At 39.5% G+C, this 13,912-nt stretch overlaps 1 protein-coding gene across 1 annotated transcript in view; it reads right to left on the bottom strand.

The window, feature by feature from the left end:
* Positions 1-13,912, bottom strand: part of LOC108712220 (BMP-2-inducible protein kinase-like) — an 80,476-nt gene that overhangs the window by 30,550 nt on the left and 36,014 nt on the right. The window contains 1 exon segment of the mRNA XM_018254202.2: positions 6,555-6,673. Coding sequence (XP_018109691.1) covers positions 6,555-6,673 — 119 coding nt within the window.

Here is a 13,912-nt window from a genome sequence, read left to right as displayed (position 1 = left end):
TGACCCCTGGGCAAACTACTTTCAAAGTAGCATGCCAGTCTGAGGCACTCTACAAAGGTTGAAAGGAGCTACTGCCAACGTATTCAGAACCAAAGGCAAATCCCAGGGAGGTACCCTCAATTGTCTCGCTGGGCACACTCTTTTCAGGGCATTAAATAAGCGTATCACCAGAGGTTCTTCCTGCCCGTCAATGCTGACAGAGCGGACACCTGTCCTCTCAGGGTACTAACAATAAGTTTCCTTTGGTATCCAGCAAATTGAAACTGCTCTACCGCCGTCGCACAAGGACTCCTAGGGTCAAACCCTTGATCTCCTGCAAACTTGGCAAAACATGACCATACACAGTAGTATTGACTCAATGTTGACTTCTTCCTGGATTTCAATAAGAAGTCCACCAACTCCTTCTCAAGACCTACATCTGAAAGCCTCTGCCTCTCAATTTTCATGCCATCAGTGACAGGTGGAAGACATCTTGAAAAAGCACTGGGCCTTGCATCAGAAGATCTTTGACTGCAGGTAGTTTCATTGGAGACTCTACCGCCATTTGTCTCAAGAGAGGAAACCAGGGATGTCTAGGCCAAAATGTAATTATAGCAAACACTCGTGCCCCATCTCTGTCTATCTTTTTCAGCACTCTCCAAATTAAGGGAAAGGGTGGAAAGACATAGCCGAATATCTGACTCCAACTCTGGTTCAGAGCATCCACCCCGCTGGACACTTGTGATTGTGATCCGAGGCCATGAGATCTATCTCTGGACTGTCGTATCTTTGAGTTATGGTATGGAACACAGTGGCATTCAGGCACCACTCTCCTGGGTCTAGTGCATTTCTGCTTAGAAAATCTGCTTGCACATTTAATTTGCCTGGCACATGAAAGGCTACTAAACCCTCTAGGTTTATTTCTGCCTATGCCAAGATTGCCGACAACTCCTCAATCAGCTGCACACTTCTGGTGCCGCCTTGCCTGCGTATGTAAGCCACCGCCGTGGCATTGTCCGGATCTTCACTCATCTGTGGTCTATTTTTTCTGCCATCTTTATGGCTTTCAGCTCCAACACATTGGAAGGAAGAAGAGATAAGTCCCATTGTCCTTGGGCAGACAACTCGTCCAAAATTGCTCCTCAACCTGTTTGTGAAGCATCCGTTGTTATTGTAACATAATCCGGCTCTGTTAACGGCAAAGTTTCTGGAACTAGCCACCAATCTAGATTCAAAATTACCTGCTCCGGAATATGAAGGTGTTTCTTGATATTCAAAGCGTTGGCTGCCCCTGACCTTAGGAAGAAGATTTGGAGAGGCCTCATATTCCACCTCGCCCAACGCACCTGTATGGTTCTGTATGGTGGAAGAGAACAGTCCCAGGAGCGACATGCAATCTCTGACGGGAACACTGGATAACTTCTGGAAGGAATTTACTCGATCTATAATCTGAGATATCTTCCTTTCTGGCAGAGACACTGTCCCCTGAAATACAAATCAAAGATACTTCCTGTGTGGGCTGTACACTAGAACATGGAAGTATGCATCCTTGAGATCCAGGTTTATTAGCCATGCCTGAGGAGGAATTGCTGCAATTATAGAGGCAAGGGACTCCATTTTGAACTTCCTGCAATGAATGAAGCGTTTCAAGGGTCGAAGATCCAGTACTGGTCTGTACATTCCCGAGCCTTTTTTGACTAGGAAAAGCTTGGCGTAGAACCCCTGTCGCTGCCGCACTAGAGGTACGGGTTCTACAGCTCCAATCTCTAACAGCTGATCTACATATTCCTGAAATATTTCATATATTTGAATTCTTGGAAGTGAAGATATCCGAAATACATTGTGTCTTGGGATTCTGGAAAACTCTAAACGATAACCTTCTGTTATAATCTCTAGGGTGTTCCTGGTAATGGGTTTACGGTATAGCTCCGTGTGTACATGATTCCCTTTAACAGTGAAGATTATATCCAAGTATGGGATCGACATTAATTGCAAACAATATTACACCATACATCCAATACGAGGGATTTACAAGTTTTCTATAAGCTCTATCCATTTAGTTTATCGCACATCTCTCATGCTTTTAATTAGCTCACCGTTCAAACGTAGTGGTTCGGGTGCAATGTGCCCCGAACCCTGCTCTTATTGGTGCCCCAAAAGGGGAGAAAAACCTTGTGTCCAAAGTATATTTTTTACATGTAAAATTGTACAGATAGGCTTACCCTTTCAGTAATGTGACCCGGGTGCTGCCGCCCCGAGTCCGTCGCTAAGGAGACAATCCGCCGTGTAGAATCCCAAAGTATGGGGGCGCACTTCCAGGGCCACAGATTGGTCGCTTCAATTTTTCAATAAAATCACTTTTATTTAAACATTGTTTTAAAGACAGACCATAAACTGATGTAATTCTTTTTTAAAACAATGTTTAAATAAAAGTGATTTTATTGAAAAATTTAAGCGACCAATCTGTGGCCCTGGAAGTCCGCCCCCATACTTTGGGATTCGACACGAGGGATCGACATTAAATCCATCTCCATGGTAAAATTGATACCCCAGCCTGTATCGTTACAATAGCTGACAAAGGCCTGCACAGTACTGGGATCTCCATCCTACACCAAGATCAGATCGTCAATATACCTAAAGTATTTGACGATGTGTGTACGAAAGGGATTTTTGACATCATATACATGCATGCGCTCCCATAGGCCCATAAAGAGATTGGCATATGAGGGTGCAAACCGCGCCCCCATAGCCGCACCCCGCTTCTGTAGGTAGGAAATGGAATTGAACATGAAATAGTTGGTGTTTAACAAATATTCCAACACTTGAATCAAAAACTCATTCTGCAAATCGCCATATAGGCGGGATTGTTTAAGCCAGAAAGAGATGGCCGACAACCCCTTATCATGATCAATAGAGGAATATAGTGCGGTTACATCTAAGGTAGCCCAAATATAGGTATTGTGCCAAGTTATCCCCTGGATTTTATTGATACAGTCTATACTATCTCTTAGATAACTAGGTAATGAAGTTACAATAGATAATAGCAAACGGTCCACATATTCAGAGAGGGGTTCATTGAGGGAAGCCGGTTCATCCAGTGCGGATATATACGAAATGCCGTGGTTCCACTCACCATAACCCAAGCGTCCTCGGTGCAATCAGACCAGAAAGTGCGCCGTATGCAAACCAGAAGCAGCGAAAGGAAAATCCTGGGAAAGGGGAGCAGAGATCCTAATGCGGCTAATAGGCAGCCTTTCCACACCGGTCATGTGGTACTCCAAACAACGAATGAAAAGGCACATAAGCAGGCTGCCATAGACACAGGATGCCCCAGCCGAGACAAAAGATTTTTTAAGGTCAAACTCCATGCGTTTTTCCATGGGGATTTTAAATGCTACTGCGTCATCAACCGGTAAAGTAGCCTTCCGAGCCAACCGCACTATGGCTGCATCCACCTTAGGTGGGTTATCCCACAGCTTTGCATTCGCCTCATCCATCGGATATTTCTTTGCGAATTTCCCTTGTATAACAACTCTCTTCTCTGTTTTCTTCCATTCTGAATTAATCAACTCCTTAATAGAGCCATGAACTGGAAAAGTAGACAAACGTTTCCTTACTGACTGAAACTATTTATCAGCCGAAGAACTCTTAGGCAACTCTTCAGTCAAGCTTAGTGTTTTCCTTACTGCTTTAACCAAGTCATCCACAGCTGAAGAATCAAATGTAGACTCCTCCTCAGAAAGAATCTCTCCTTCAGACAGATCAGACTGACCATCCACCGGATCATAGAATTCCTCTTCCGAGATTTCTGATAATGGTTCATAAATCATTTCTCTAGACCTCTTAGGCCTCATGACTGAGAATGATGCTTCCTGCATCCCCTTCAAAACAGCATGCTTTAACAATGACACCAAAGCATCTAGTTGAGGTGAAGGGGGAACTTGAGACTCAGCAGAAGATTGTTCAGTCACTGACTGTTTTCTTGATTGCTGACCTTCCCCTTTCTGCGTTTCTGTAGAGGCAGAGAGGCTATGATGGAAAATAAACACCATAAGCCTTCAATTCTCTCTCCCATATTAGAATAAAAACTCTTCAGCATACCTAGGCTGCACTCCCTTCCCAGAGCCGGACTGATCCATCTTTGTCTGTAACCTATTATTCCAAAATATTAATAATTATAAGCACCGCACTTGAAGAACGAAAATTTCCTCTTATATCCGCTCACCAGCAAAATCCACCGCTCCTCGTTCAAACCTGAGATGCGCGTTATTACGTCAGTGCGACCTTCACATCGTCGCATGTAAATAGGGGGAGCTGAAAGAACATCCTGTTGCTGGAACGCAACGTATGTGTCCGTCTTCTGGCTCTTGGAGGGGAACTACCTGCGACGCACTTCCGGGTATTGAAACGCATCTGCGCCATTATCCCCATGCTGCAGCCCATTCGGAAGCTAGCGGTAAAACTAGGAGCCGCATACTACCACCAACCAACGGCAAGCTTAGCTATGTGCCAAACAGGTGGAATAATCGACCCAGTCTCCTCAGTTATCCACTCCGGGGAGCATTCGGGAGGCATCAGGGAATAGAGGGAGATTACTACTCCTGGAAACTCGGTAAGCCATCCTGCAGTGACCTGGACAGGAAAAAGACAAGGAGGGAGCGGTGGAGGGTGGATGTTATAGGGGGTTGAATTAACCCTTTCCTGTCCAGTGAGGGGCGGGGAATACTCTTGATGGTGAAGCGCTGCCATGGGTGGCTTGGGAAATTACAATATATTTTTCATCTAGACTGGGTAGAAACCCTGACAAATAAAGAAAAAAACACAAAAACATTTTTTGACACCTGGCTAACCTACATAAATACTCTACCACCAACTACTAGACTGTTAACTATACAAACTTTCCAACATGCCACTTGGTACAAACTACTAAGAGGTACCGAACCTGTCCAGGAGGCGGAACAACTACTTATAAGTGCAGAAAATCTACAACATGAACTACAGTGGACCCCTCCAGGAGTCAGGTCCGGACTGAGAATTTAAATAGGCCCTGGCATTTCAGGTACACAGAGGCCCAATCAGCCCACATAGAGGCCCAAACAGCCCCCACCAGCCCACTAAATACTGACTTTCTATGGGACCTTATAGCAGCCCCTCTGGCATTTGCCAGAACCCACAGATTGCCAGTCCGGGCCTGCCAGGAGTCATTACCTCAACAGACTGTTAACAAGTTCTTTATTGTAACTATAAAAACACTAGTAACTAGCTTCACTACCTACATGAAGTAAATCAATAAAGTTGTTTCTATTTTTAAAAGTTAGAGGTACACCTGAACTGTCTAGATGGTCACTTCGGCAAGATCTAGAGATGTTAATCACCAATTCTGTTCTTCAAAACTTGATTAGTACTTGACATTTGTTTTGTTTATTTTACTTTATTTCATTTGTTATATCATTTAATTTGTAAAGCATAAGGAAATAAAAACATTATGGGGGAAAAAAAGTGTGCCCAAAAGAAAGGGGAAACATTGGTGAACAGTATCTAGTATAGGTAAATCTAAAAACAACTGGACTTGCTGAGTAATCAATGAAGACGTTTCACTACTCATCCGAGCAGCTTCTTCAGTTCAACTGACTGGTGTGGGAAGTTCTCCGCATATAAACTCTTCCACTAATCCAATCACAATGGCACATTGTAACTCTTCAAAGAGGTGACATCTGAAGAAATTCACAGAGGTGTAGATTCTGTGTAGTTACTGTGATAGCATTAATGTGTCATGCAACTCCTAGAAAGAGGTGTTACTTGGAGAGTTGCATGAATGGACATGTGAAGTGATTGGATTAGTGGAAGAGTTTATATTCCGAGAACTTCCCACACCAGTCAGTTGAACTGAAGAAGCTGCTCGGATGAGTAGTGAAACGTCTTCAGCAAGTCCAGTTGTTTTTAGATTTACCTAAACTAGATATACCATGACCTGGATGAATGAAAATCTTCATAGTCATATTGGTGAACAGTACAAAAAAATTGCAACGCTAAGGGGAAGATTTATTAAGGTTCTATTTGTGTTTTTCACAAAAAAGTTTTCAAGGTTATTTTGGAGTCAAAAATCGATTTTTCTTTATTAAAAAAAAAACCCTTTTTCAAGATTTATTATACCCCGACCCTGGAAATAGATGCCTTCATGTGGGTAGATTTATCAAAGAGTGAAGTTAGAGATCTCCACAGTTCGCAGAGTGTAATACCGCCTTTCTCCATTCATTTCTATGGCATTTTAAAGGCGTATTTTTAAAGGCATCTTTGATCTTTCCGATGATGTTCGAGTTTTTTTCGGAGGGTTCTGGGCGAAAAATCTATTTGATCGATGCAAGTTTTTTTTTTTTTTTGCTAAAAACTCAATCAATTAGAGGTTTGGGTTGTTGCTGATTCAAGTTTTTTTCCATTCAAGGTTTTTCTTAAATTAGAAACCATTCGAGTTGTGAGTTCATTCAAGGTAAAAAAAAACCTCTAAAACTCGACTAAACAACCCCCTAAGTGTCCTCTAGGGGTCAACTAGCAAGACATATAATATATCTACTTACCATAATTGTTATTTCTCTCTTGCAAATGTTAAGGTCAGGGACATTATTAACATACATTCTCTTCAATGCACAACATATTCCTCCATGAGTTCTCACAAGGAAAACAGTCGAGAAGCCCCCTGGGGGGGAAAAAAAGCAATTGTGTAAAGCAATGTCTTCAAATTTTATAACATAATGATGTTAAAAACGTCTTAGAGCAAACCATCTTAAAATTAAAATTTTACTTAAAGGCAGTACCATTCTAATGTATCTGCAGTTTTTAATATCTATGTAGATTACAAATAAACATAGTAATAATGTATCACATCTTTTTTCTTTTTCATCCTGTCTTTTAAGTTTCCTGTTAGAATCTCCTTATGTAAAATGTATGATTCCTATTCTATAATTGGGTTGTTAGCTGTGTTATCATTGTTACTATTTTAAACTTGTGCTGTTGTACAGATGTAACTCTGCTGCATGCTACAAAAATGTACTTTATGTAATGTATATTGATTTACACACACTAGATATTTTTCTCTAGATGCTCACTATACATATTCTATCAATCATTATAGAGTGTAAAAACCATAAAGACATATTGACAAACCAAACTAAAAATGGGGATGAAAGCAGTTTTCAAAGCAATTTTTCTGCCCCATGCTTCTTAGACAAAGTATTTATTGGTCAAGTAATCGTCATGATGTAAACAAGAAGATGGTATTCACACAATGCCAAAAATAGTTAATATAAATCAGTATATAAACAGTAAAAAGTCATTACATAAACTTTTCTAATCATAAGAATTTTTTTTTATAAACGCAGTCACAATATTTATTAGTATTTATTGTTACAAAATTAATCAGGTAGTGGACATAGATGAGTCCCTTGCCCATGCCAAGACATACCTTTCAATTCATTTAATACTACAATGTGTAATAGTGGGGATAGCCATTATAAATTCAGTGAAAGAAGTGGTGAAGTTATGACAGACTGCCTCTTTTTTGTTTTGTTTTGCAGGGCCAGGGCATACTTGATTCATTTAAAGTGCATAAAAGTGTTATATTTTTAACCAAAAGGAGAACGAAAGCTTGACAAAGAAGTAATATTGCACATTATGGTTTGGGGTTCTTTATCAGCCCAAGACAACTGCAGCCCTCTAGCTGAGAAGATGTGTGCCTCATTTAATTCCCCGTTCACAATACAAGGCCCCTTCCTTTAGGTGCACTAGTTGAATATCCCAAAGGCCAGGCAAGTGTGAACAATGCAGGGGGGGATTACATGTGATGAATTAGCATTAAGTAAAATGTTGTCTGTGTATTCAATATTTTTATGGTAGCCAAAATACATAATAAAAAGAAAACAGCAAAAAAGCTGGTCTTGGCAAGGCAAACTAACAATATACAACTGTGAATACTCCGAAAATGTTTTATCCCAAAATCTCAATTATTTAATATTCTCTGAGATATGATGTAGTAACAGGCAGCCATTTGCAAGGACGGGCAGTTCCGACACAGATAAAGCCTGCAGTAACTGATCTAAACTAGACATACATTTTCCATCTCCTCTCCTGTTCAGACACAGGAAACTTACAATATAGAGCACAAACAGCTTAAGAAAGAGAATACTTTACAGCCCATCATTTATCGAACAGTTTCAGGCTTCCTGTAAAATAAAAAGCATGCTGGCAAACGGACTATAGAAGAAGCAAATTAACACTTGCGTTGGCCTTGTATACACAAAACTAAAAAAAAAAAATATATATTTGAAAGAGGAAACCAGACAGATACTAGGCAAGGATTAATGTAATAAAAGAGGAACACGTAGAAAAATATTAGAAAAGCCTGGGTGAACTAACATAAAGGGAAGTGGGCACAGTGGGTGGATATTGAGCTCACAATCCTCCAGCTATTGGAAATGATAAATTTAAAATAGTGTCTGGCAGAAGAGGGTGCTTATTTAGCTTTGCTATTAATTAGTGTGCTTCACCATGCCGAATGTACTATGTTATACTATTTCTCATCAGTTACATTTCTGTCAACCTCCCATTTTTAAAAGAATAGTTCAATGTGAAAATAAAAACTGGGTAAATAGATAGACTGTGCAAAATAAAAAATGTTTCTAATATAGTTACTTAGCCAAAAATGTAATATATAAAGGCTGGAGTGAACAGATACCTAATAAAACAGCCAGAATCCAACTTCCTGCTTTTCAGCTCTATAACTCTGAGCTAGTCAGCAACTTAAAGGGGGGCCACATGGTACATTTCTGTTCAGTGAGTCTGTAATTGATCCTCAGCATTCAGCTCAGATTCAAAAGCAACAGATATGACCCATGTGGCCCCCCTCAAGTCTCTGACTGGTTACTGCCTGGTAACCAGGGTAACCAGTCACTGTAAACCAAGAGAGCTGAAAAGCAGGAAGTAGTGTTCTGACTGACATGTTATACATCAAATCACTCCAGCCTTTATACATTGCATTTTTGGCTAACAAACTATATTAGAAACATTTTTTATTTTGTACAGCCTATCTATTTATTCAGTTTTTATTTTTACACTGAACAATTCCTTTAAAGCTCAAGCTAACTGTCGTTAGGGATGATAATAGAGAAACAGAAAGGTTTTGTTTTAAAAGATTTGGAAGAAGGTTTAATAATCTCTTCTCTGTATAAAATGCAGCATCTGTTTGCAACACATCTTTACTGTAATCATGATCAGCTCAAATATGGCAGCACTGAGGCTCTGTATTTTATCTCTGGACAAATTCATGGCACAATTGACCGTGAAGCATTAGACACTACTGTTACAAAACTATGAAGTTTTCATTCAAACTAGAAATTTCAAATGCTTCTTTAAAACTATCACAATTCAAAATACTACTGCCAACAGAGCATTCCATTTACAGACATATTGCAGTACTAGTCATTCTGGTTCCCTGAAAACTATCAAAGTCTATGACTTGGGTTTGTCCAGCAGTCTATAGCCCTGGCCCTCTCCTTGGATGTCAAAAAAAGAGCTTTTAATTATGTAAACCTTATTTTCTTAGAAAAACTCCTGATCGTTCCAGTTTCAGCTACCAACCCCCAGCACAACTGAATCACATGCCTATTGTCTAAGCCATTCACTGTAATGACACTGGTTAGGAATAGCCCCTTTCTCCACTATTGTTTCATTTATTAATTGAGATCCTAAAAAATTATAAAATATAACTACAAGATAAGAACCGCAAGTTAAGTTACTGTAACCAAGAAAATTAAGAAGCTTGGAAGATGCCCAATGAATTCATGGCTGGGCTGAATGAAACTTGCTCATAATATTACCACCATACAAGCTAAAAGAACAACAAACTCATCAACCATAATTTTACAATAATTCATTTTGTGATCCAAGAAACCTAGAATGCTGGGAAAATGTACTTAGTGCATAAAAAAAACATGATTGTTTTCACAAGTTAAAGGAAAACTACATCTTCAGAACGAATGCTTAACCAACCAATAAATTATTTCATAATACGGTAACTGAACTATAAAAGAAAATTTCCAAAGTGGCATATACAGTACATATGATTACAGTTGTGTATCAACAACAATGGGCAGTGCTGACACTGGGAGGAATTAACAGCGTATGTGCACAAAGCATCCTCATCCAAGAAGGCCACCACAAGCATGTATATTACAACAAACAAAAGGTGATCCGAATTAATTAAACTAATTAAACACAGTATACAGGTATGGGACCTGTTATCCATAATGCTCTGGACCTGGGTTTTTCCAGATAACTTTCCATAATTTGGATCTCCATCCTTAAATTGACTAAAAACCAATTAAACCCAATAGGCTTATTTTGCATCTGAAATAAATGATAATGGAATTAGCGAGAATTTCATGGTAACACAACATAGAGAGCTAACATACCTTTCGCCTCAACAACCCTCACAAAAAAATTATGAAATTAAACATTACATTAATTGTCATACATCTGCATACCTGTGAAAAATGCAAAAAACAATACGTGGGCCAAACGAGTCGACAGTTAAAAGACAGAATTAGAGAACACATTCTTAACATTAATAATAAGGAATCCCGAACACCAGTTGCTAGACACTGACACTGGAGTTACTGAGAGTAGAAACCAAATGGATATTTTACTTCGGTACAAGGCAGCCTCTTGGTCAAAATTTTTTTTTTAATTCAACTCTGCTTTTATTAAAATAAATAAATTCAGGGTACAAAGTGCAAGAATATTTTCACACCTTACAGGTTATGCATGACAGAATCTTATTTGGTTTAAATTTTGATGTCTCCTGTTATGTAAATTAGTCATTGTCATGGATACGGTACTTTCAGACGCACTTGACTTTAGGTGTGGCTATCAGGGGTCTCTCACACACAGGGTCGGACTGGGGGGCCCGGGGCCCACCGGGACCATTATCCAGGGCCCCCTCCAACCTCCCCGTCCCCTACCGTGACGTGGCACTCTGTGCGCACACTTGTAGGAGCGATCGGCGTGCACGAATGAAGACACACGCAACGCATGCGCAGGCGTCATAGCGTTGAATTTTTTTTTTTTTCGGTGGAATCCCAATTTGGGGAGAGGGGGCCTGGCCCGGCAGGGGCCCACCGGGTTTTTTCCTGGTTTCCCGCCGGGCCAGTCCGACACTGCTCACACACCTTGCACACAGGTTAGACTAGCATAACAGAACCCGAAAATACCAACCAACACCAACAAAACTGATTTGCTGCCCCATCTATCACTAACAGGTGGTAGAAACCTAATGTGACTATTCCCCTGTTCTCTCTAACAAGGTAATAACCTAAACACTCTCTCACTATAGTCAGTTAGTTCCTTCTGATTCAACAAGTACTCCAGTACACCAAGGGTTAATCAGCATACAGACAGACTAGTGTTTCCATTCAGTATGCAGAGGGTTAATGCTCATAGTTACACTATTTCAGGCTAGGTTCGTTAAGAGCAACAAAGACAAACTTATTCAATCATCTTTAATAATATAAAAGTATAACAGTGCAATTAACAAAAAGATGTTACAAAAAGAGACATACATTCAATAATACAAAGTTTATAAAATAAAAGTGAAAACATGGAAAACCTATACTTAGCTTCAAAGGTATAGAATTCCTGGTCCCGGAGGCAAGGAGAAACAAATGGGAGAACTTCCAATCACAATTGGTCCTCCTAAGTAAATCCATTCTTAGTCAGAAGAGCTGACTATTTATCAGTTATTTCATGGCATCAGGTAACTGCACCCCCCCCAGGAATGCAAGGGGGCGGCCTAGCAAGACACAGATTACGTTTTTATGACCTCCTGTGAGTAGGAACTGGACCAAGAATATAATTACCATAACTCCTTATAGGAACATAGGAGAGAGATTATATTCTCTGGTTATTAATTCTCTCATGGATTCCATAGATACTAAACATCAATACTGTGTGACCTGCCCCTGCCCAGATATTCACATGTGATATACACAGTACCAAACCTAGTCATGTTTGGACTCATCTGAAACCTGAAATTACCTTGAACCCATCAACAGTTTTTTATACTGTTGGTACAACATTCCACATGGAATGGCTTTCATCAGTCAGGGCTTGGAGAAAGGCAAAATAGGTTGTGACCCTGTTACAAATGACTCCAGACAGCCTGCTATGTGTCCGATTTATGTACTGGCAGAAATATTTCTCATGATACTTTGGCCTGTTTTATTAACTATTACAGGCCTTTATCATGACAGTCATTCTTTTCTCTTTTTTGATATATTTATTTTGTATTCTTTAATTAAGTCAATCAATGTATTCTGCAGCCTTGGGGGGGGGGGGTGTTTAATGTATTCCATTGGATTCTAATGTCTTTCATTTGATTCTAATGGCTCTTTTCTGATTGGCACACCTGGTATTTCCACTTACTTATTATTATTATTATTATTATTATTATTATTATTATTACATTGGCTTCTTCTCTTTTAACCCTTTCCTTGCCAGCTGTTTTGTCCTAGATGCGAACATCTACTGCCAAGTCGTTTTTAGATATTTTGCACTCTTTCACTTTAAGGGCCTTTCCTGGAGTGGTCTTTTAGTTTACCCAGGAAAACAATATATTGAACTTGAACTTTCAAAATATGCAAGAATTTTGGTGTAATTCTACTTCTGTAAAAAAATATAGGCTTCTAAGTGTCTAATAAAATAAAAAAAAATCATGTTTCACAAAGAACAATCACATATATCAGAAACATCATTTATTTTATGTACGAGAACACAGCCGATTTGGAAAGGTCTATGTCTCCTGAATGCGGCAATACCAAATATATATAGTTTTATGGCGATTTCTCACTTGTATAGCTCAAAATCTACAAGCAGTACACTACCAAATTTCAAAAGCACCACTCCCCAAACGGCATACTTCTGATTTCAAGGCCAAACATTCTGCTAACAGTAGGTTTACGCTAGAAAACTACCCATTATTAGAAAGAACAGATTCTGGTGAATCAAAAATGGGTAAATATATCTTTGTACTCCAAACTACCAAGTTGCAATTGTTTCCTAAAGTTATAATGTTTTATAGAAATTGGTGAATTTTTTGAAAAATGACCTCAAAGCTTCCATTCTACAGCATCATATCTCCCACACATCATTAGGTATCAATGTAAAACACCCCAAATATGAAAGCATTGGGTCCACTGAACAGTTTGATGCCAATATGTATAGGTGTACCTAAGCATGTGGTACAGTATATAGGGGCCCTAAAATATAGACACCTCATTTGAGCTATCAGTTTTTTAATTCCAGATACTGCAAAATCAAAACATTTACATAGTTTGGGGGGTGGGGGCAAAGTTATAAAAAAGTACATTTACCCAAGAAAACCATATATTTTCAGAAAGTACCCATTCCCCCGAATCCAAATTGGGTATGCATGTCTTTCTACTCTAAAACGCTAAGCCGCAAACCCTTCCTAAATTTGGCAATTTTGGTGCCATTTTAAAAAATCACCTCAAAACTTCCAACCTGCAACATCGTATTTCCAACATACTATTATGTATCAATATAAATCACCCCAAATATGAAAGCCTGGGGTCCCCTGAACAGTTTGATGCCCGATATGTATAGGTGTACCCAAGCACGTGGCATATAGGGGCCCCAAAATGAAGACACCCCATATGGTCTGCCATTTCAGGTACTACAAAATCAACACATTTACATTGTTTTGGGAGGCGGCAAAGGTATAAAAAAGTACGTTCACCCCAGAAAACCATATATTTTCGGAAAGTGCACATTCCCCCGAATCCAAATTGGGTATGCATGTCTTTATACTCCAAAGCACCAAGCTGCAAAACGTTTCTAAATTTGGCAATTTTAGTGACATTTCCAA

Source organism: Xenopus laevis, chromosome 1L (genome assembly GCF_017654675.1).
Source record: "Xenopus laevis strain J_2021 chromosome 1L, Xenopus_laevis_v10.1, whole genome shotgun sequence".
Classification (NCBI taxonomy): Eukaryota; Metazoa; Chordata; class Amphibia; order Anura; family Pipidae; genus Xenopus; species Xenopus laevis.
Note: the sequence above shows the minus strand (reverse complement) of the source record. Positions and strands in the feature narration are given on the sequence as shown.